Below are 23,973 nucleotides of genomic sequence, written 5' to 3'. Positions count from 1 at the left end.
AGGGCTTTGTATCTTATGCTGTAAGCCCAAATTATTTAAATTCCAAAGAGCAAATTTTAGGCAATCATTTGCCAAGATTCTGTCTTCTTAAGGGAACCAGCAGAGCACCAAGACACTGAGGGAACACTGGAAAGAGCTTATAAAAAGTGAAGGTTACCTGATCAAAGCAATATCATCGATCAGTCCACCTTTCCCATTATACACACTGGTAGCTTTTATGCCGAGTTTACTGCTGGCCACAGAAAGCAAATCAGATAAAGTTCCATACACAGCAACCACCTGTGAACACACCAGATTAAATGTAATGAATTGCATTACTTACAAATTAGAAGCTACCACACTAGAAACACGACTAAAAATCAAACTTCAAATAAAAGGAGATTTTGAGAGATTATTAACTTCTAATATTGCTGAAATCCAAAACTAGAGTGTAAGAAATCATCTCTGCCTGAAAAAATCTACAATCTTATGTACGTTACATAGTGCTCCAGTTCTGAAGACAGACCCAAAGCTGAATGTAGGCTCTGACATTTCCTAGCTGTCAACTTGAGACAAATCAATCTCTTTATGCTTCTGTTGCTTTAATCAGAACTAAATACAAGTCTCACCTACAATCAGGTCACGAGGATGAAATGAGTTAATGCATGGTACCTGCTTAGCAAAGTGCCTGAGACGTATGAAGTCTTTATAATGTTGCTTTCATGTTATTCCTTTGTTATAGGAATGTTTATTTTAAAAATAGGAATGATATACTGTTTATAACATTTATTACACCAATCGCCATACGGAAGGTAACAACTTCCCACTTCATTTACTTCGTTCTTCAATAACTACTAATGTTATCAAAGCCAGATTTTAGCTAGCATTCTAAATACAGCAAACAGCTGGGTTACAGTGAATTGGATCTCTCCAGCTTTACATTAGGCACAGTCTGATATATGTATAAGCAATGCAAATGCTTAGATGGGGGCTGAGATCCCTCCATGTAGTAAGTTGTTTGTTTGTTTTTGCTGCAATATAATTTTAACTATGGGTTCCCAGTGGCTGAGTTGTACAGTTGTGCCATTATCAGTCAGGATCTCTGAAAATTATGAATGAAATGTAGATGAGGGGCTGAACATGAAGAATGAACAGCCAATCAACTTCCCACAGGATATTGGATAAAGGTGCCATGTGAAATAAGAAACAAGGCTGATCCTTTGTTTACCAGTGACTGGAGTTCAGTAGATGTTGAATTTTTAGTTAAATAAATAAAATGAATAGCAGGGCATAGAGGGAATTGTTGGCTAATATAAGAGTGTGCAATCTTTCATGACAGATTCCAACTGTTTTCTCTTGGATCGTAAGGATAAAAGGACAGAGAAGTATTGTTAGCTGGGGAATTCTAGGGAAGGGTTGTAGGCAAGCATAATTTATAGGGAAGAGGGTGGATTAAAAGATATACACAATCCAAGTGTCCTTAAACGGATGGGTGGATAAACAAAATGTGGTATATACATATAATGGAATACTACTCAGTGTTATTAGAAGGAATGAAATTCTCATACATGCTACAGCATAGATGAATCTTAAAACCACATGCTAAGTAAAATAAGCCAGACACATAAAAGGGCAAATATTATGTGATCCCAATTATGACATACTTATAGGCAAATTCATAGAGGCAGACAGTACAACAAAGATTAGCAGAGTGGAGGCTTGGTTTGGAAAGCTACTGCTTAATGGCTAGTTTCTTTCTTTTTTTAAAAAATTTAAGTTTATTTTGAGAGAGAAAGGGGCGGGGGGCGGGTTGAAGGGGAGAGACAGAGGGAAAGAGACAGAATCCCAAGTAGGCTCCTCACTGTTAGTGCAGGACCTGACGTGGGGCTTGAACTCAGAAACCGTGAGATTATGACCTGAGCCAAAGTCTGATGCTTAACCGACTGAGCCACCCAAGCGCCCCAATGGGTAGTCTCTATTTGGTTTGATAAGGTTTTGGAAGCAGTGGTGAGGTTACACTGTGAATGTACTCAATGCCAATGAATTGTGTGCTTAAAAAATGGCTAAAATGGTAACTTTTGTCATGTGTATGTTGCCATGTCTAAGGCCATACCACCCTGAACACGCCCGATCTCGTCATGTATATCTTGCCATGGAAAAAAAAAATGATGCAAAGCACTTGGCACGGTGTTCTGACACTGCAGACATGCCATAAATAATTGAAATCTGAATAAAATATGGCTCCTATATTTCCTACCATTTTTCACCTCTGTAAGAGCCTGGAATTCTGTTAGTGCAGATACATGTTCCTGGGAGAAAAGAAAGAATACATAAAGCATTATGTAGTATACCTGCTCCTGCTAAGGGAGAGAGTGTGGAGAGGAAACAAAAGAATCAACAAAGGTAAAAACACAACAGAGTGACCGAAGCAAATGCAAATCAACTTTTACAGTCTGGAAACTGCCAGAGGAAGGTAAGAAAATCCTTTCTAACATCATCAGCATTCTTGTCATAGTTGCTATTATATTAATAATTTTCTAACTGATCTTTGCTTCTTATATATTTTTACATGGCTTTAGTTGGCCTGACGTTATCCTCTCCTTGCCAGAACATCAACTTTCTTCCCCAGCATTTTTCATTTCTCTCACTCAACTGGCCATATCATAAAATGGATGAAAATTTAATGTATCTGTGTTACGCTCCTGCATTTAAATATTAGAACATAACATCTTTTTAAAAGTTTGAGAGAGAGTGCATGCAAGGGGTGGGAGGGACAGAGAGAGACAGAGAGACAGAGAGACAGAGAGACAGAGAGAGAGAGAGAGAGAGAGAGAGAGAGAGAGAGAGAGAGAGAGAGAGAGAATTGCAAGCAGGCTTCATGCCCAGCCTAGCACAGAGCCTGATGTGGGGCTCGATCCCATGACCTGAGTGGAAATCAAGAGTCAGAGGCTTAACCGACTGAGCCACCCAGGCGTCCCTAGAAAATAACATTTATATGACTTATTTTTCAAAACTACATCAAATTAAATTATTTTCTATGTCCATATGATTGACTTCATTCTTTCCGTAGGTCACTTGTTTCCTAATAAAAATAAAGGTCACCCGCCATGTTCTAAAGCCATGCTGTCCAATTTGGAAGCCACTAGCTAAAAGAAGCCATTTAGATTTTAAATGTATTAAAATTAATAAAAGATTAAAACTGAGTTCATCTGTTACACTAGCCGTATTTCACCGGCTCAGTGGCCACACTTACTAGCAGTTCCCATACTGAACATTGCAGATGTGAAATATTTCCACCATCGTGGAAAGTTCTACTGGACAGTCCTGTTTCAAAGAGCAGAACAAAATGACAAACAAAGAAACATCTATTTTAACTGTTAGTCTTGACTAAGACCCAGCAGCTCACAGTTACAAAGTGATAATGTCCAACTCAAAACCTGTTTGCAGATCTATATGGGGGGTTGAGTAGTTGCCATCTTCTCTTTCTTCCCCACGGATGTCAAATTTACTTATAAGACAAAAACAAAACAACACCAAAAACCAACAACAACAAAAAACAAAACAAAACCAAAACCAAACAAAAACCCTACACACACAACCTGGCAATTCTCAGGGCAATCAAAGCATAACAGATGTTTCTTTGTAGGTTGCAAAACTACTAAGGAACACATTCTAAGTAAAAATTGAGTTAAACTTCATTTTATTTTCACTTAAGTCAGCCCTAATAACACAGTATCAAATGCAATTTAACATCTCACCAAATATTTTCCAATCCAACTTTCTATCTAGGCTGTACAGGTTGAATGAGAAAGTTTTAATCTGTAAAAAATCGTTACTCATTCTGTGAATATGGATAAAATGTTAACCCCTGGCAATTCTGATGAGCAGCACTTGAGTACATCCCTGAGTACTTCCTTAGTCGTGACATCCAGAAAACAACCACAGCTGGTTTAAAAAGAAGGCTCTAGTTAATCAAATGTTACTTTAACGGGTTTATAATAAGCCTGTGACAAGTATGTCTTGAATGTTAGATGAAATTTTCACTGCTTTCAGAGTGTGGAACTAGGACACATCCTTTTTGTATGAGTCAGTTATTTTTATTTAAGTTTTTTCCAATGACATTCTTAAGCTGAAAAACAAAATACACAGTTAAAATGCAATTCTAAAGTGACAGTCGTAAAACTACTGAAAATGTCTAGCTTTGGGTAATAACATGATGGTTGACTTATTTTCTTATGTGTTTTTGTTTCCCAGATTTGTTAGAATGAATTTGTATGATTTATGCAATAAGTAGAAAAAAGTTGGAAGATCTCCATTGCTCTACGTTCTAATTTTACAAATAAAAATTATTCTAGCAGTTGACCCTTTACATGAAATAACTAAAGGGCCATCAATTAGAGAAAATAGTAGTGAAATGATTGAGGAAAATCTTACAGTTCTGTAAATTTGAAAACTGCCAGTAAGTTGGGCCACCATACTCATTTTTCATTTGAAGGGCATTTTTGGCATTTGTTTTTAACTAGATCACTTTAGCTTTACTCCCTCGAGCTTACTAACAAACAAGATTAGAATTATATTGCAAACATAATATTCAACATCTGTCTTTCTTATAAACCAACCATAATATCAGATTTAAAAGATCTCTACCAACATAAAAATGTGATAAATTTGGAAAAGATTTTAAGTTGGTAAGAAAGTTTCTAATAGACTGGCACACGTACCCTTCTTTATGTAACAACTTGGTTGGGAAAAAGCAGCAATGGACATCTTAGATGTCATGGATATGAACTCTGATTGTTTTATATTGAGCTTACTTTTGTCCTCAGAGGGGCCGAGCAGTTCTAAAACGATTGTGCTAAGAATGGCTATTTACTTTATGCGTACTCCCCAGTGCGGGCCCCGAGGGTCCACATCACTGTGATTATCCACTTTAGTAAACTAGGCACTAAGAATGGAAACATTCTATGAAGTAAATTGAGAAGCACATGCAGTCAAGTTTATGACCACTATATTATACTGCTGAACTTAATCCTGTCTAAAGGACAAGTGAAAGCCATCTAACCCATTGGGAAAGTAAATGTCATTCTGTACCTAGGAGGACATATCAATTTGGGGAGTTTTAATTTGCCTTTAAATGCCATTTTCAAATTGCAACCTATGTTTCTCAAATGTAAAAATTAAAACCTGCACATGTACTTAAAGTGTTTTTTTCTTACATGCCCATACTATTACCTAATACACTATCAATAAATATTTTTTGAATTTATGCAGGCTCATTTACCCAACCAAACTACCGATCACAATTACTAAACAGGGAATCCAATTTACTCTACCTACACTTTTAGTTGAATACATTTAAAGTCTATTTTAAGTTTTTATTTAAATTCCAGTTAACATAGTTTAATATTAGTTTCAGGTGTACAATGTAGCGATTCAGCACTTTCATACAACACCTGGTGCTCATCTCAAGTGCACTCCTTAATCCCCATCATCTATTTAACTCACCCCCCCCACCCCCCAACCTCCCTTCTGGTAACCATCACTTTTCTAAGAGTTAAGGGTCTGTTTTTGGGTTTGCCTCCCCTCCCTTATTCATTTGTTTTGTTTCTTAAATTCCACAGATTTTTCGCTTATTTTGTTGCTAAAAAAGATGACATAACTAACTCTAGGTCAAGAAGGCAAATGTTAAAATACTGCAATACTTCTGTAAAACAATTTGGCCTTTGGAATAATTAAACATTCACAGGGGCGCCTGGGTGGCTCAGGCGGTTAAGCGTCCGACTTCGGCTCAGGTCACGATCTCGTGGTATGTGAGTTCGAGCCCCGCGTCGGGCTCTGGGCTGACTGCTCAGAGCCTGGAGCCTGTTTCAGATTCTGTGTCTCCCTCTCTCTCTGACCCTCCCCCGTTCATGCTCTGTCTCTCTCTGTCTCAAAAATAAATAAATGTTAAAAAAAAAAATTTTTTTTTAAACATTCACATACACTAGCACCAAATACAGTTGACCTTTGAACAATGCAGGGTTTAGGGGCACCAACTCCCTCTCCCGTATACTCTAAAATCCACATAATGCTCTCGACTCTCCACTTTACTCATAGCCCACTGATGACTGGAAGCCTTACCAAGAACATAAAGTCGATTAATACATATTTTATACATTATGTTATATACTCTACCGTTATAAGAAGTGTGCTAGAGAAAAGAAAATGTTAAAAAGATTGTAAGGAAGGAGTGCCTGGGTGGCTCAGTCAGTTAAGTGTCTGACTTTTATATTTTTAAATGTTTATTTATTTTTAATACTTTATTTTTTATTTTTTAATTTGATTAAAAAAATTCTTTTAACGTTTATTATTGAGAGACAGAGAGAAACAGAGCATGAGCAGGGGAGGGACAGAGAGAGGAGGAGACACAGAATTCAAAACAGGCTCCAGGCTCTGAGCTGTCAGCACAGAACCTGATGCGGGGCTCAAGCTCACAAACTGCGAGATCATGACCTAAGTTGAAGTCGGATGCTTAACTGACTGAGCCACCCAGGTGCCCCATAATTTCATTTTTTTAACTTACATCCAAATTAGATAGCATATAGGGCATAATATTTGTTTATTTTTGAGGGAGGGGGGAGGAGCAGAGAGAGAGGGAGACACAGAATCCAAAGCAGGCTCCAGGCACTGAGCTGTCAGTACAGAGCCTGATGCGGGGCTCAAACTCATGAACCACAAGACCATGATTTAACAGTTGTGAGATGGACCCCCAAGTTGGGCTTCACACTGGGTGTGGAGCCTACTTTAAGATTCTCTTTCTCTTCCTTCCTCTCTCTTTTTCCCTCCCTCTCTATCCTTCCCACCCCCCAAAGTGTTCTCTCTCTCTCAAAAAATAAAGAAAAAATCATAAGGAATATACATTCACAGTACTGTATTTTTAAAATTATTTTTAATGTTTATTTATTTTTTAATGTTTATTTTCTTTTGAGACAGAGAGAGACAGAGCATGAACAGGGGAGGGTCAGAGAGAGAGGGAGACACAGAATCCGAAGCAGGCTCTAGGCTCCGAGCTGTCAGCACAGAGCCCGACGCGGGGCTTGAACTAGTGAACCACGAGATCATGACCTGAGCTGAAGTCGGACACTTAACCGACTGAGCCACCCAGGCGCCCCTAATGTTTATTTATTTTTGAAAGAGAGAGAGAGACAGAGAGTGAGCAGGGGAGGAGCAGAGAGAGAGGGAGACACAGAATCCAAGGCAGGCTCCAGGCTCTGAGCTGTCAGCACAGAGCCTGACACAGGATTCGAACTCACAAACCATTAGATCATGATCTGAGCCGAAGTTGGACCCTGAAATGACTGAACAACCCAGGCACCCCACATTCACAGTACTATATACAGTGTACTTATATATACATATGAGTGGACTTGTACAGTTCAAGTCCATGTAGTTCAAGGGTCAACTGTTATTACAACTTATGTATATATCCACTAGAGCAGTGGTTCTCAAAAGTGCCATCCCTAGACTGGAAATATGTTATACATGCAAATTCCAGCTCCATCCCAGATCTACTGAATCTGAAGGTCTGGGAGTGAGGCCCAGCAATGTGGTTTCTCAATTCATCCAGCTAATCCCAATGCATGCTAAAGTTTGCAAACCACTGCCCTAGAAAATGCTTGCATGTGTTCACAGGGATATACATACAGGAACATTCATCGTAGCACTGTCAATTTAATAGCAAAATGTAAAGAAATAAACAACCCAAAGGCCCAGTGACAGGAGAATGAATAAAATGTGATAGTTATTTGTATATAATGGACTATTACAAAGCAGTGAAAATAACTATAACTATGTGGAATGTTAAGGTTGTAATCTTAGAAAAATCGTAAATCCAAAAAGATTACATATATCAATGTAGGATATGTGCCAAAATGACAAAACAAAATATAGTTTAGTTACTCAGACATACATGGCTCAACTATTAAAGAAACACAGCAGGGGCACCTGAATGGCTCCGTCCGTTAAGTCAGGTCATGATCTTGCAGTTCGTGAGTTCGAGCCTGGCGTCAGGCTCTGTGCTGATAGCTGGGAGCCTGGAGCCTGCTTCAGATTGTCTCCTTCTCTCTGCCCCTCCCCCACTCCCACTCTGTCTCTGGGTCTCAAAAATGAATAAACATTAAAAAAAAATTTAAGAAATACGGCAAAGAGAAATACACACCCATGAAATTGGAGAAGCAAGGGGATACAACAGTGGACAAGTAATTGAGTTTTGGTAATATGCTTTTTCCTGGGTTGTGTGGGAGGTTTACCCTATTATTTTCCTCTTACTTTTTATGCATTATCGATATTCTTTATGTGTACCAAGTACATTTTTTAAATGTTTAAAATTGAAGAGCAAAGTTGTTACTAATGTTTAGATTTCATCTTTCTTCCGCTTAATATAATGGATTCAAATTTGGATACTCAACACCAACAACACATTTCTGACCTAATATCGAAGCCAGAAGGAAAACGATTACGTCCTGGGCCGGGACTGTAAACATCAGTACAGAAGATCTATTTCATATCCCACTAGGTCTGCAGTGAACTGACATGGTTTCTCATAGAAGACAGTACTCAGGAAGTGTTGGCTGAATGAATGAATAAGGTATACAAAAGGTTTACAACTTGCACAGCCCATTACTGAATATTCTGAAGTTTAAATAAGCAACTTATGTTCAAAATGTACAGAAATTTTGAACTGACACCAGGTTGCTCCAAAGCCATTCACTACATTCAGGTGTTTGGGCCCTCATTTCTAATTCCTTATGCCAACTATTTGCAGGGAATATTAAAAAGAGAAAAATGGAAATTCTGAGGCATATGGAGAAAGGAGGAAAGGGTTCAAGCACAACTGATTCTTTTGGAGCAACTGAAAAAAAACCCTAAAATTTAAAGATCCCAATTTTTTAGAATCATGGCCTTCAAATGTTTTTGACTATGTACCCCGTCAGTAAAACAGTTTTGGGCATGTGCTCAAACATTTATATGTTTATTTACTTATTTTATAAAGTTTATGCCACACGCAGAAAAAATATGATTTCCCAAATGAGGATTTTTTAATCAACATAGAGTATGGAGTCGGCCAGGAAAAATCCCCTAGTTATCATTAAATTGAATGAAACCCTGCAAATATAAAATTGACTTTAAACAATGAAAACAAACAAGGAAGGAAGAAGGAAAAGAAAAACATCTGAAATTGTCTTCATACGTTGGGAAGTATTTTTGAACATCTTGCTAATGGGGATGACCTCATCATTGGCTAATGTTTCCACGAACAATACACACTTAGGGAGTGGCTTATTGTTAATAGTAGTTATCATTTGGGACTTTAAAATAGTCTTTAAAATTCGGCACTTTTTGACTTCTCAGATCCAGAGATCCAGTTTTTGGTTTTTTTTAATCTCGTAATTTCTATTGGGAGATATCTGCTCTACCATTTTCTCATTGCTACGTGTGTCCACATTAACCAGTAGTCTTCAATCTGCTGCTTCTTTGAAGGAATCTTTTAAAGCCACTTGGCATTTTGGGGTGCCTGGGTGGCTCAGCCGGTTAAGCGACTGACTCTTGATTTTTGGCTCAGGTCCTGATCTCATAGCTCCTGAGATGGAGCCCTGCATGAGGCTCCGTGCCTTCAGCTTATAGCCTGCTGGGATTCTCTCTCTCCTCTCTCTGCCTCTTCCCTGCTCACACACTCTCACTCTCTCTCAAATAAACATTTATTTTTTTTTATATTAAAACATTTTTTTTTAATTTAACTTTGGGAATCAGAGAGAGACAGAGTACCAGCAGCAGAGGGGCAGAAAGAGAGCGAGACACAGAATCCAAAGCAGGCTCCAGGCTCTGAGCTGTCAGCACAGAGCCCGATGCGGGGCTCGAACCCACAAACCGTGAGATCACACCCTGAGCTGAAGTCGGACGCTTAACCGACTGAGCCACCCAGGTGCCCCTCAAATAAGTAAACATTTAAAAACAAAAAGCCACTTGGCATTTTGGTGAAGGTTAATTTAGTCGAAACCTGGATAATACATATCTTAACCCAGCACATGTGTGCTTCAGTACATCACAATATGCCTAAGCGAACCAACGAGTGAAGGAAGTTTTCACGTATGAACCCACTCTCCTCACTCAGAAGACTTGAGACCACCTGATATTCGGTGGTTGAAAGCACGTGTGTCTTTAGAGATTGAAAAACCAACTTTTAATATGACTTTATATTTTTAAGTACAAATAGAAAGCATAGCATTTCTTCTTAAATACCGGCGGGTCCTCTTGCACACCCTCTGTGGTGTCCTATCTCACTCTGGAAAGCACTTAGAGAATGCAATGTCCTCTCTACAACTACATCAGAGCATTCACCAGCTAACACTTCTGTTGATTCAGTATACAGAAAAGTCATAGTAGCATATATGACGTGGTTCCCCACAGTAACTCCCTGGCCTCTCCAACCCTGGGCTTTACGGCCCAGTCTGGCAACCACTGAACAAGCTTTATAGAAGGGAAACTTATTTGAAAAAACAGACTGGTCCTATGGCCAGGAAGCAAAACTAGAAGCTAGGTAAGTACGGAGATAATGAAAGTGACACAGATATTCCAAATGCTGGGTGGGAAATCAAACTCTAACAGGGGTGCTCTGTTTCAGCATGTTTTTCGCGAACATCATGTCATGATCACTCCAATCCTGGCTAAATATAGTCGCTTGATTTACATCAACATGCCAGCTGTTATGTGTTATTCTGCTATCTTTTGTCAAATAAGAGGACTTATAGTATTTTTTTAATCAGCTAGAGAGAGAGAGAGAGAGAGAGAAGGAAACATGGAGAGCTTTGGCATAGAATATGTTTTCCAATTAAGTAGTAAGGATTATGGTTTGATTTGTTTTTAATATTGAGTTTATACAAGTACTTTCTAGTTTGATCTTCCCAACATAAACATATTTATCTTTATTTACTCGAGATGTGGTTTTTCTAACGTATTGAAATTCCCTATCAAAATATTTTAAAAATAAATACAATTTAAATCCAAAAATCTAACCTAGTCAAAACTAGATAGCTGCAAAAGACACGGCAAGACTAACACAGAGGATCTTTGAAAAAACAAAAGTCAGTGGTTTCAGAGGAGAGTTAGAGCATAGTTAAATATTTATGGCTGAGTTGAAACATCTTGTCTTTCAGGGAGGGACAAAGCAGAGATGCTGGAAAAAAAGGTCCATCAGAGGTCTGGTTTTGAGAACATATTACAATTGTTTGGATATACTAATTCTTCCAGTAACAAGTTTTAGATTATTAGCAGCTAACAGCAGACGAAACAGGTTTATAAAAAGTTAATGGTCAGAAATAACAGAACTCTTGTGAAATATATTTGCAAGTAACATTCATGAAAACTCCAGAACTTGAATACATGCCAGTTGTTTTCATGTGTTAAATCTCTAAAACCAGAATAATGCAAAATTATAGTCAACAAACTAGACTGTACTTCAGATTTTTAGCGCAGATTTATTTTAAAATTTCGGAGTACTTGGAAAGCCATTTTTCATACCCGGGCACAAATACACTAGTTAAAAATTTACTGTTTCCAAAATATGCAGGAAACAAAGTACTGTATTCTGACAAATAATACAATGAGGCCAATTTACCTTCGTCTTAGACTCTAAGGCATAGTTACTTCTAGATGTCACTTAGCCACATCATAAATGTCTGCCTTGAACAGTCAAATTTTCCAAAGAAGCCGAACAACTTTCATGGGTGGGGCAAGAGGCTTGAGAAGGAACAGGATTCATTTTGGCTTGCTCCAGCCTTGGAAAAAAATATTTAGTACCACACCCTCAACAAAGGCCTAACACAGCAACTTGTGATGTCAAATCAATCCATTTTGGTCTACTGTGACGGTCCTCTAAGGAACTAAAATAAGGCGAAATTAAAAAGTGAGTAAGTTCGGCGGCGGCGGGGCTTGGGGGCGCCTAAAAGAGAAAGGTAGGAACCATCAAGAAAATGTCCCTAATTTTCAATCTTCTCTTCGACCTAGAAGAATATCTTATTTATCCACCGATAAACCGTTTTTTTGGTTTTTGTTTGTTTTGTTTTGTTTTTTATTCTTTCTACCTGATCAGGCTTCCGTGCCCGCCTTAGTTGTTAACCACCACTTTCTGGAGCAGACCATTACTCAGCACGAAGGTGGCCACGAGCACCTTCTATAGCCAGGGGTGGGGGGCAGCGGGGTCTTCGGGGAGGCGGCGGCAAGAGGAACATCAATCAGCACCCAGCGCTCAGGTGACAGCGGCCCTCCCCACGCCCTCCGAGTCCTCCTCTTTCCAGGACCCACACCTGGACGTGGGAACGCTAAAGCACAAGCCGACCTGCGCTGGTCCCCAGGACGGCCGGAAAGCCCAAGGGCAGGCTCGGGCTAGGAATCCCGCGGGTTGGGAGGAGGCCGCGGGGACCCTACGTTCACCTCCTGGACGCCCCCACCCCCGGCGCACGCCCACCTCCCAGCCCCTCTCCCCAACTTCAGCCCTCTGCCCTGCCAGCCCGCTCCGCGCTCCGCTGCCCTAGCCCCCCGCAGCCGGCCCGCCTCCTCCCGACCCCCTTACCTTTCCGTTCTTGGGGCTGCCGTTAAGGAACAGGGTCACCCGCCTCATCGCGCTGCCCCCACTGGGTCCTGAGTGAGTCGCCACCCTCCCACCTGGCTCTCCTCCCACCTTCTTCTTCTCCCGCCCTACCCCTCCCTCCACCCACTCGGACTCTCCTCCCTTCGCCACCTTCCTTCTCTTACGGAGACACACTCGCAAGCACTCTCGGTCACACACCCCAGGGTTGGCCGGTCCTCCTTCCCACCCCGCCCCTGGGCTTCTCAGTCAGCCTGGGACCCTTCCCCCACCTTTCCCAGACTGACTCTAAGCTCCACCAATCAGGAGGCAGCGCCGGCCAGAATTCAACCAATCATCGCCCTTCATTGGGTGGGCTCATACTAACCCAGCCCAGGTGGAGGGAGGGAAGAGAGGTTGCAGTCTGGCAGACGGGAAGGGTTATCAGCCAATCAGCTGAACCTGAAGCCGAACGGCGGCTCAAAGCGTTACTGAGCAGGCGCAAACCCAACCCCAGGTAGAGCTCATCTGCATAGGGAGGCGGGGTTTGAAGGAAAGAGGTGGAGCACTAGCAGGGACCCAGACAAGTAGCACCACCCCCCTCAACTCGCTCAAACCACGGGCGAAACGGCTGGCGTCGGGACTGAGTGATTGGGTAAGGGCCGCCCGTCCTTCTGCCAGGATTGGTCCAACGATTCTTTTCGAAGTTTGCAGTATCCAATTGGAAAATGGGGGGCGGAGCCAGCACTAACCGAGGGGTTCCTCCGCGAGACGCTCACGCAATGTAGTCCCTGCGGATACAGGTTAGGCGCCGGTGTCTCTCGTCGATGCGTCACCCACGGCTAGTGGTGGCTTCTCTCCAGCTAACGAAGCCACTCTTGGTCCTGGGACGGCGAGGAAGAGGCCTGGCAGATCGAGGTACGCGTGGACACGTGCGGGCAGCGGCGGCGTAGAGATTCGCGGAGTAACGCCAGTGCCGGGAGGCGGGGCCAGCGGTTTGAATCGGGCGGCGGGTGCGGCCTGGCGGTGGAGAGGGTAGGGAGTGCGCACTTGGGCGTCGGAGTGCTGGCGCCCTGGACAAGTCGGCCCCCGGCGACCCGCTTGGTGGCCGGTACTTGCCGTCTCGAGCGAACCGTCAACACCTGCAAGACACTCACCTGCGGTGGAGCGTTTCAAATAAACCCATTGAGAGAGCCGAGCTGCGGGAGTGAGAGGTAGGGCAAGGAGCCTGGTGCAGCAGAGCTGTTTTTGGGGCGTGCTTTTCAGAAGCATGTTGTACTTCTGCTCTGGAGATAGTGGTCCTGTGTCCACTCCTGTGACCTGAGCCGGGTCACCCGTGTGCTTTCTAAAATTCAGATTTCCTGGAACCCAGCCGGACCTACTTAATTAGAATTTCTGGGAATCTGCAAAGCTGTGTCTTTTAACAGGGTACGCAGATGTTGCAGATGTTTGCCAAGGTTGAAAAGCCATGGCTTCTAGTGTGGGATCTGTTGGTTTCCTCCCCAACAGCAGTTTCCTCCTTTGCTCTTTTTAAAAGCTCTCAAAATACGTTCTTGGCATCTAGTTTCATGCCTGTATAGGTTGCATTAAAATTCAGTCTTGAATGAGGATCTTGATTGAGTCACGTTAATATTGGGGATGGGGTTATTTTTCTCTTCTCTCTCTTTTTTTTAGATGGATACCAACTCAAAAGACAGCGAGCCTCTTGAAATCAACGAGTCTGCTATTCCTGGTGCTGGTATGTAGTGATCTGTTGCCTCCTTGTGAAACGTAAGGTTTAGGTATTTGTTTTCATCATATTTTGCCCTCACAATATGTTGTCTGTTTCAGAAAGTACCTCTTTAATTTTGGGAAATGGGAAGCTTGTAACTCCTCACAAGCATGCGCCTGAAGGGACTCCTAATGGTTGCACACCAGATACTTTTAAGTCACCCTTGGACTTTTCCACAGTAACAGTAGAGCAACTGGGAATTACACCTGAAAGCTTTGTAAAGAACCCTTCAGGTAAGAGAAGTTGTCATTCTATTGCAGTGCTTTTAAAGTTTAAAAATAACTTACATAAGTTAGTTTTGTTCATCTTCTCTATGTCAGTACTTTGACTCTGCAAATGTTCAATTAGGAAGATTTCTGTGAATATGCACAGTGCATTTAGCATATTAGAATATCAGAGTCCCAGGGCATCCAGCTTGATAATGTTCAGAAGTGTGCTCTGTGCTCAAACTGGAAAAGATGTCTGTGAACACTATGTGACTGACACACGGGATATAGGAATACATAGACTATAGTAATAAATTTTATGCTCATGCATGGCAAAAATAAGAGAATGTTGAAGAGTAATTAAGAAAGATTGGGGAATGCCTCTTTCAAAAGCACAGACAGAAAATTGACTCGGGCTAATCTTGTAGGAGTAGAAATGAAATTCACCAGTAGAGTCTAATTTTGCGTAATGAAATAAATACGGAAATGGGATTAGATTGGAAAACAGTGTTTAGAAATGGAAGGTAGCAGAAGACTGGAAAGTCACAGGGCACTAAGCTAGGTAATACATGATTTAGACAAGATCACGGTAACATACCTTTCTGTATTCCTTTCTTAACATTATTCATAGGCCTTAAAAACATCAACAGCAACAAAACTAGATTTATTTTGTCCTCTTCAGTATGTGGCCAGAATTCAGAGTAGTGTGTACAAGGTAGATAGGTGTCTCCGAGAAATAAATCATCTTGAAGAATTGGGAATGTGAGAGTACGTTGGCCTAAGTGGAGAACTTTCCTTTCAGTTCTTGGGGAGAAGACTGACTAATTCCAGAAAATGAGAAGTTCTTAGTCCAGAGCAAGCCATCACCCGTCCCTGTGTGCAGGAAATCTGAAACAAAAATGACAACTATTAAAATGTGTTCACATATTCATTCCAGAGATGTCTAATAGTGCTCTCTATGTGTCAGACACTTTGAGAAGTGTGGAATAAGTCAGTAGACAAAACAAGATCCCCATCCAACTGCTCAGAGTGTGAAGAATTTCGCCTATCCTTATCTATTTAGATTTTTGTAATGTGTTTATCTTGCTATCTTAGGCTGCTATATCACAGGGAATTCAGTACATGATTACTGACGATTGCCTTGTTTTGTTCCAATTTTAATGAGTTTTCTTTATAGGAAAGTCACCATCCTCCCTGAAAAAATCCAGACGACGCTCTACAATTGGTGCTCGAGGCTCCCCTGAAACAAACCATCTTATTCGTTTCATTGCTCAGCAGCGGAATTTAAAGAACGTGGAGAAATCTTTGACACAGAATTCCCCTTTTCTGGTATGATATTCTTCCAAGTTCTGTCATGAATTCTTCCAGGGAGAATGTTTTGCTCTGTTACAAAGCTTTTGCACAGTGTTTCTACCTTGTGCATCTCATCTGTTTTGGGTCTGGGGAGATAATATTTTGTCTGTGTCTTATAGAGATCATTCAGTTAGCATTGATGGGGATGTTGAACATGGGCACATCAAGAATTAGGTTAGAAACAGAAATGGTTTTCTAGGTGAGCTGTTTTATTTTGCAGGTCCCCCCCCCCCCCCCCCAGTTAATGTTCTTCTCTATAATGAGGTGAGGCAGTATTTTTCAAGCTTTTTTATTTAATACTTTCTAAGTGTCTAATTTTTTTTGATCACTGCATATTGGCATGTAGGGGTAAGAGTTCCCCCCCGGGACAAAATATATTGGGGATAACCTTGTGAAAGGGAGAGATTTATTTGTCTGCTGATGGGGAGGGATATAGATATTTTTGCACATTTTTAGCAGAATAATGTATATTTCTAAAAAGTGAAATAACGTACAAGAGGTACTATGAAAGACACAGTTAAGGTTTACCCTTCTGGAAGGACAACTACTTGTCTCTTTTGGTACTGGCCTTCCGCTTTTAAAATGTACTTACATTACCACTTGTTTATTTTTCAGTGTTTGGACACTATCTATATATGCGTGAGGCTATGTAGTCCGGTGGTTCTCACAGATTATCTGCAGATTCCTGGGGATCCGAGTCCTATTCAAGAGGTCAAAGGTGTTAAAACATATTTTTGTGATAGCAGTGAGGTGTTTGCCCTTTTTCCACTAGGTTGATGTTTGTGCTCACAGTGCAGGAGCAACGGTGGGTCAAATTGATGGCACCAAGCTGTCATTTTAGTCCATTCTGCTAAGCATTCACAGGAGGTGATAATGCCAGGTTCGCTTAATGTCCGTGATGATGCAGTGAAAGTTATGTTTGTTTATTTTTTATTTTATTTGTTTATTTTTTAATTTACATCCGAATTAGCATATAGTGCAACAATGATTTCAGGAGTAGATTCCTTAGCGCCCCTCACCCATTTAGCCCATCCCCCCTCCCACAACCCCTCCAGCAACCCTCTGTTTGTTCTCCAGATTTAAGAGTCTCTTCTGTTTTGTTCCCCTCCCTGTTTTTATATTATTTTTGCTTCCCTTCCCTTATCTTCATCTGTTCTGTGTCTTAAAGTCCTCATATGAGTGAAGTCATATGATATTTGTCTTTCTCTAATTTCGCTTAGCATAATATCCTCTAGTTCCATCCACGCAGTTGCAAATGGCAACACTTCATTCTTTTTGATTGCCGAGTAATACTCCATTGTATATATAGACCACTTCTTTTTTTATCCGTTCATCCATTGATGGACATTTGGGCTCTTTCCATACTTTGGCTATTGTTGATAGTGCTGCTATAAACATTGTGGTGCATGTGTCCCTTCGAAACAGCACACCTGTATCCCATGGATAAATACCTAGTAGTGCAGTTGCTGGGTCGTAGGGTACTTCTATTTTTAGTTTTTTGAGGCCCCTCGATACTGTTTTCCAGAGTGGCTGCACCAGTTGGCATTGCCACCAACAATGCAAAAGAGATCCTTTCTCCACATCCTCACCAACATCTGTTGTTGCCTGAGTTGTTAATGTTAGTCATTCTGACAGGTATGAGGTTGTATCTCATGGTGGTTTTCATTTGTATTTCCCTGATGATGGGTGATGTTGAGCATCTTTTCATGTGTCGGCCATTTGGATGTCTTTGGAGAAGTGTCTATTCATGACTTTTGCCCATTTCTTCACTGGATTCTTTGTTTTTTGGGTGTTGAGTTTGATAAGTTCTCTATAGATTTTGGATACTAACCCTTTATCTGATGTGTCCTCTTGCAAACATCTTCTCCCATTCTGTCGGTTTCCTTTTAGTTTTGCTGATTGTTTCCTTGGCTGTGTAGAAGCTTTTTATTTTGATGAGGTCCCAATAGTTCATTTTTGCTTTTATTTCCCTTGCTTCCGCCGACATGTTGAGTAAGAAGTTGCTGCGGCCAAGATCAGAGAGGTTTTTGCCTGCTTTCTCCTCGAGGATTTTGATGACTTCCTGTCTTACATTGAGGTCTTTCATCCATTTTGAGTTTATCTTTGTGTATGGTGTGAGAAAGTGGTCCAGGTTCATTCTTCTGCATGTCACCATCCAGTTTTCCCAGCACCACTTGCTGAAGAGACAGTCTTTATTCCATTGGATATTCTTTCCTGCTTTGTCAAAGATTAGTTGGCCATACGTTTGTGGGTCCATTTCTGGGTTCTCTATTCTGTTCCATTGATCTGAGTGTCTATTTTTGTGCCATGTTTTTTATTTTTTTAATGATTACTTTTGAGAGAAAGGGAGCGTGAGCTGAGGAGGGGCAGAGAGCAGAGACAGAACATGAATAGGCTCCAGGCTCTGAGCTGTCGGCACATAGCCCGACGTAGGGGCTCAGACCCACAAATCGTGAGATCATGACCTGAGCCGAAGTTGGATGCTTACCCTACTGAGCCAGCCAGGTGCCCCAAAAACTACAAGTTTCATTAATTCTCCACCCTTGAGTATTCGGTGTGCTGAAATGGGAAGAATGCATCAAGCACTTCCAAAGGACATACAGAAGTTTGGTGGATGTTTTGAAAAAGCTCGTATATGTAACTGTTTTGAGCTAGGAGCTGAACTCAGACTGCTTTTTTTATGGTCTATCATCTTTAACTGAAAAGAATGCCTGACTGACATCATGGTTCGTTAGACTTGGGAAGGTGAACATTTTCTCAAAAATGAACAGCAAACCTGCCACTTCAAGGAAAAGCTGAAATATTTCTTACTGATGAAAAACTAGTGTTTTCTGGAGAAAATGAGAATTTTGGAAAACTTACATTCAGCATCAGGAGCTTGAGAACTTCCCAGTAGCTACACTTTTCTGATAAGATCAGTGGGGATATTAATGAATGTGATTTTTTGATATTGAATAATAAAAGGTGTTAACATTTGGAAGATCTGCATAACTAAGTGAACCGGTGTTTTCCTCATGACCAGTGCATGCAAAATATACCCTCAAATTGCAAGAGACTCACAGATTTTAACATAACCAGACTATGAAAATTTCATTGATAGGATTTCATATTTGACATTGCAACTAACCTTTAGGAAATCTGTGTTGAGTTTTGTGTTGCATTAAAGGAGGAATAGCCACAATTCTGAAAAGGCTGTTAAAATACTCGATCTTTGATATGCACTTGAACTGAGAGTCTTTGGTGTTCTCAGTTTTTTTAATTTTTTTTTTTTTTTTTAACGTTTATATTTATTTTTGAGACAGAGAGAGACGGAGCATGAACAGGGGAGGGGCAGAGAGAGAGGGAGACACAGAATGAGAAGCAGGCTCCAGGCTCTGAGCCGTCAGCCCAGAGCCTGACACGGGGCTCGAACTCACAGACCGCGAGATCGTGACCTGAGCTGGAGTCGGACGCTTAACCGACTGAGCCACCCAGGCGCCCCGGTGTTCTCAGTTTTTAAGAGAGTTCTGAGAACTGTTCGGGTAGATACCAACATGGACTATGGAGCTATTTGCTGAGGTTTGATTCTTTGCTTTATTATTAATTTGCTTTATTTGCTTTATTAATTTGCTTTATTTGCTTTATTATTAATTATAATTAATTATGTAACTGGCAAGTTACCTAATTTTTTTTTCTTTAAGATTTTATTTTTAAGTAATCTCTACACCCAATATGGGGCTCAAACTCACAACCCGAGATCAAGAGCCACATGTTCTACCTGACTGAGCCAGCCAGGTGCCCCAAGTTACTTACTTTGTCTCAGTTTTCTCACACATAAAATGGGGGTGATAATAGTAAGGTTTTTAATGAGGATGAGTAAATTAATAATGAAGTACTTAGAACTGTGCCTGGAACATGGCATGCTTTAGATTTACTATCATTGTAGTTCGTTCTGTGAAAAATGAGGATTTTGCTCTCTTACACATCCTAGCCATAGCTAACACTGTCCCCTTTCTCCAACCTTCCAGTACAACTGTAATTTTTATTGAAATTAGACTTTAACGTGCATTATTTAGCCATGTAGACATAGTTCACAAACTGCTATGTAGCATGTTATGGCTCTGTTTCTTACACAATTTTTGTTTTTCCCCTAGTTAATAAGTACTTTTTGTTACTTTTTGGTTAATCTTAAATTATTACATAATCTCATCCCCAAACTTTGACAGATCTGTGAACCTTAGAGTCTATGGGTTCTTTTCTGTGTTCCTCAGTGTCCTCTGTCTCCTGTGGGCTTGGTTGTCATCTGGATCTGCTGGACAGCTGTCACTTTGTGACTTGCTTTCACCGTCCTTAGTGATTTCCTTTTCCTCTTCTGTTGGGATTTTCCTTGACCTTGTATCTTTCTCCTTTCTTGGTTTACTGTCTCATTTTTCTGGAGCCCCAGCATATCTAATTAAGTTTATTCGACCAGCGTGTTTGGATTATGGTTTTTGTCTTAGTAGAGAAATCCAGGTGACACGTATCTTCCATGAAAATTTTGAAGGCATTGCTCCACTGTATGTTAGCTTACAGAGTTGAAGAATCCTATTCATCTACTCATTCCACACGTATTTTGATTTTCTGTCTTTTGTGTGGCCTGCTTTTTCATTTGAAGATCTGTTCTTGGTATTAGAATTTTCAGATGGAATATCTTTCATTGTGGACTTGGTGTTTTTATTGATGTTTTCTTCCTCCCCTTGCAGGCTCTCTTTTCCTCCAGCTTCCATTTTGCTCCCTGATTAGTTCGGTCTCCTGTCTGATGCCCAGGTTTTCAGACGTCTGATGATTCTTGAGACTCCATTCATGTTTAAAAGTGACACACTTTAGGGCACCTGGGGGGCTCAGTTGGTTGAGAGTCCGATTTCGGCTCAGGTCATGATCACACAGCTCGTGAGCTCAAGCCTCGCATCCGGCTCTGCTGACAACTCAGAGCCTGGAGCCTGCTTCGGATTCTGTGTCTCCCACTTTCTCTGCCCCTTCACCCACCACTCGTGCGTGCTCTCTCTCTCACTCTCTCTCAAAAATAAATAAACATTAAAAAAATAAAATAAAAGTGACACACTTTTAAAACCTGACTGGGAGCTCAGTGTGCGTGGTCTGGATTTGTTAGCTGGTGAATTTCTGTGTAGACATGGCCACTTTTTCATTGGAGGAACTCCCAAGCGTCAGAATCCTCTGGCTCTTGGCAGATCTGTTTTCTCTGGAAGGAATTCCTTGGGATATAAACCTGAGCCCTAGAACTCTGGAAGTCAGGTGCAGAAAATGACTGGAAGTCTAACTGTTCACTGAGAAGACTTGGATGGCCTCTGTTTTCAGTGCAAACCCTCCTTAGCTGTTTATGGAGTCTTCAGTCTCATGGAATCCTAAATTTCTGTGTTCCCTCCAAAATGTAAGGGTCCTTTGTTATTTATGGGGAGATCTGTGGGTTCAAGCGCTACTGACAGAGTTTCAGTGTTCCCGTTTGGAGTCCTGCCCTTGATCCTGGTTTCAGAAATTCTCTGATGCTTTTAGATACCTGAGCCTTTCTAGAGGTCTCCAAGCAGGTCTGCTTTTTTCCTGTTTGCAAAATGCCCTACCTAAAGAGTCCCTGTCAGTTTCAGCTTTCTCTGGCCTAAGTCAGTGGACATTGTTTGTTGACATTCCATATCTGCTGTTTATTTCTGTTTTTTTCCTGATGGGTATGCACATATACATATGCATATCTAGCAAAACACCTCATACCCGTATCATCTGATTGTATGTCTTAAGAGATTTCCTTGAATATATAGTTTTAGTATCTAGTGTTGTTAAAAGTAAGGGCTTTTCACCGGAGCAGTTTTATGGACAATCAGTGCTGTCCTTTGACCTTTTGAGGTTTGCCTCTGTAGTAAATAACTTTGGTGACTCTACTCTTTGAGTTCTCACCTTGTTCACCAAATTTATCGACTGCCTAAATAATATTAGTTACTTGTTCTACTTCACCAAAATGTCCTGCAAATGTACAAGTAGGACTTTTTTTCTTTTTGTAAAGCATAAGGCCCTGTGTGCTTAGATAGTTCACCTCTTATTTTCTCCACCTTTCCGTTTTAGAAAGAAAACACTTTAAAGGAAAAGTTGCAAGTTGAGGGGAAATGGCGCTCCATCTTTCTTCCACTACTCTTGCTTTCATTCTTGAATATTTCAGCAAGCACATGGATGATCGTCCAACACCGTGGCAGTCTCCAATCCTTGACTTCCATAGCTCCTGCGACCATCTTCTGTACGTCAGCCATCCCCTCGTGTGGTCCCTTGCTGGTGTATTACCTTTAAGATCTTTCAGCCCACCTCCCTCTCTGACCCACATTTATCTTTCCAGTTTACTTCACACTTCTCTCATCTTATTAAAGCCTCCAGACTGTTGATCTGATCACACCCGTACTGTCTACTGCTCATCCTTCCCCAGTCTAGATCTGTGTCCTAACACTCGAAAGTTTTCTTGCAGATACTTTTTTTTTTTTAGTTTTAAAAATTCACAAAAGTAAAAATACTACATACGCACATAGTTTATTTAAAGACTCAGGATTTTAGGATTTATTTATAAGAAAAAGAGTATGCAGTTGCCTTTTTCCGTTTTTCCGTTCCCAAGGCTCTCATTTTCAACTTTTGTAGCTGTTGCTCTCGGTATTTTCTTTCATATTTCTTAATAACAGGCGTATTTTCCCCCTTGCAATTCCTTTAAATTGAAGTGTAATGTACTGATTCTAAATTTTATGCACAACTGACCCTTGAACAATGTGGAAGTTAGAGGCACTGATCCCAACACTGTGGAAGATCGTAACTATTAATAGCCTACTGTTGACGGGAAGCCTTACTGATCACACAGTGGATTAACACATATTTTGTATGTTACATGCACTGTGTACTATGAACTAGAGAAAAGAAAATGTTGTTAAAAAATAAGAGAAAATACACTTACAGAATTGTATGTATTGAAAAAAAAATCTACACACAAGAGAGTCCTTGCAGTACAAACCATGTTGTTCAAGAATCGACTGTGTTCCAAATTGATCACCATTATAAGTCTGGTTAATGTCCATCACCATACAGTTACAAATTTTTATGTGTGCGTGATGAGAACTTAAAATCTACTCTCAGCAACCTTTGAGTATATAATAGAGTATTATTCACTATAGTCACCATGTTCTGCATTACACCCCCCATGACTTACTTATTTTATACCTGGAAGTTTGTACTTTTTTAACTCCCTTCACCCATTTTGCCTACTCCCAAGTAGCCTCTGGTAACACCAATCTCTTCTCTGTACCTATGAGCTCCTTTTTTCTTTCTTTTTAAACTTTTAGATTCCACACAGTATTTGTCGTTCTCTGACTTACTTCTCTTAGCATAATGGTCTCAGGGTCCATCTATGTTGTCCAAGTGACAAGATTTTCTTTTTTTTCTGGCTGAAAAATCCTGCGTGTACATACCATGTCTTCTTCATCCATTCGTTGATGGATACTTAGGTTGTGTCCATATCTTGGCTATTGTACATCATGCTGCAATGAACACGGGGATGCATATGTGACCTCAAGTTTGTGTTTTCATTTTCATTGGATAAGTACTCAAAAGTGGCATTAGTGGGTCATATGGCAGTTCCACTTTTAATCTTTCAAGGAACCTCCGTACTGTACCCATAGTGGCTGTGACAATTTCCATTCCCACCAAAAGTGCACAGCGATCCCTTTTCTTCACATCCTTGCTACCACTTCTTACTTCTTTTTGATAATAGCCATTGTAACACGTGCGAAGTGATAGTTCATTAGGTTTTGATTTGCATTTCCCTGATGATTAGTGATGGGGAGCATTTTTTCATGTGTCTCTGGACCATCAGTATCTTCTCTTGGGAAAAATGTCTATTCAGATTTTCTGCCCCTTTTTAAAATTGCTTTTTTTAAACCATTTTTTGCTATTCAGTTATGTGAGTTCTTTATATATAATTTTTTATGCTAGCCCTTTGTCAGATATGTGATTTGCACATATGTTCTCTCCAGTAGGTTGCCTTTTTGTTTCATGGTGGGTTTCCTTTG

General features: G+C 40.7%; 2 protein-coding genes across 4 annotated transcripts in view; one reads left to right on the top strand and one right to left on the bottom strand.

Moving 5' to 3' along the window:
• The window catches only part of KCTD9 (potassium channel tetramerization domain containing 9), a 37,375-nt gene extending 24,640 nt beyond the window's left edge, over window positions 1–12,735 (bottom strand). The window contains exons 1-3 of one of the 2 annotated variants that reach the window (XM_042983202.1): window positions 12,587–12,686; window positions 2,237–2,288; window positions 158–279 (exon numbers count right to left, since the gene is read on the bottom strand). In XM_042983202.1, coding sequence (XP_042839136.1) covers window positions 158–279; window positions 2,237–2,239 — 125 coding nt within the window. In that variant the 5' untranslated portion in view covers window positions 2,240–2,288; window positions 12,587–12,686. Of the gene's footprint in view, window positions 1–157; window positions 280–2,236; window positions 2,289–12,586 lie in introns of both variants that reach the window. The other variant, XM_007093916.3, reaches the window with a different exon arrangement.
• Window positions 12,736–13,347: 612 nt separating this feature from the next.
• Window positions 13,348–23,973, top strand: part of CDCA2 (cell division cycle associated 2) — a 48,974-nt gene continuing 38,348 nt past the window's right edge. Inside the window, exons 1-4 of one of the 2 annotated variants that reach the window (XM_042983197.1) lie at window positions 13,348–13,498; window positions 14,255–14,318; window positions 14,411–14,584; window positions 15,735–15,886. In XM_042983197.1, the coding sequence (XP_042839131.1) occupies window positions 14,255–14,318; window positions 14,411–14,584; window positions 15,735–15,886 (390 nt within the window). In that variant the 5' untranslated portion in view covers window positions 13,348–13,498. Of the gene's footprint in view, window positions 13,499–13,549; window positions 13,795–14,254; window positions 14,319–14,410; window positions 14,585–15,734; window positions 15,887–23,973 lie in introns of those variants that run through there. The other variant, XM_042983198.1, reaches the window with a different exon arrangement.

Source organism: Panthera tigris, chromosome B1 (genome assembly GCF_018350195.1).
Source record: "Panthera tigris isolate Pti1 chromosome B1, P.tigris_Pti1_mat1.1, whole genome shotgun sequence".
Classification (NCBI taxonomy): Eukaryota; Metazoa; Chordata; class Mammalia; order Carnivora; family Felidae; genus Panthera; species Panthera tigris.
The sequence above is the reverse complement of the archived record's forward strand: the minus strand, read 5'-3'. Positions and strand labels throughout refer to the sequence as shown.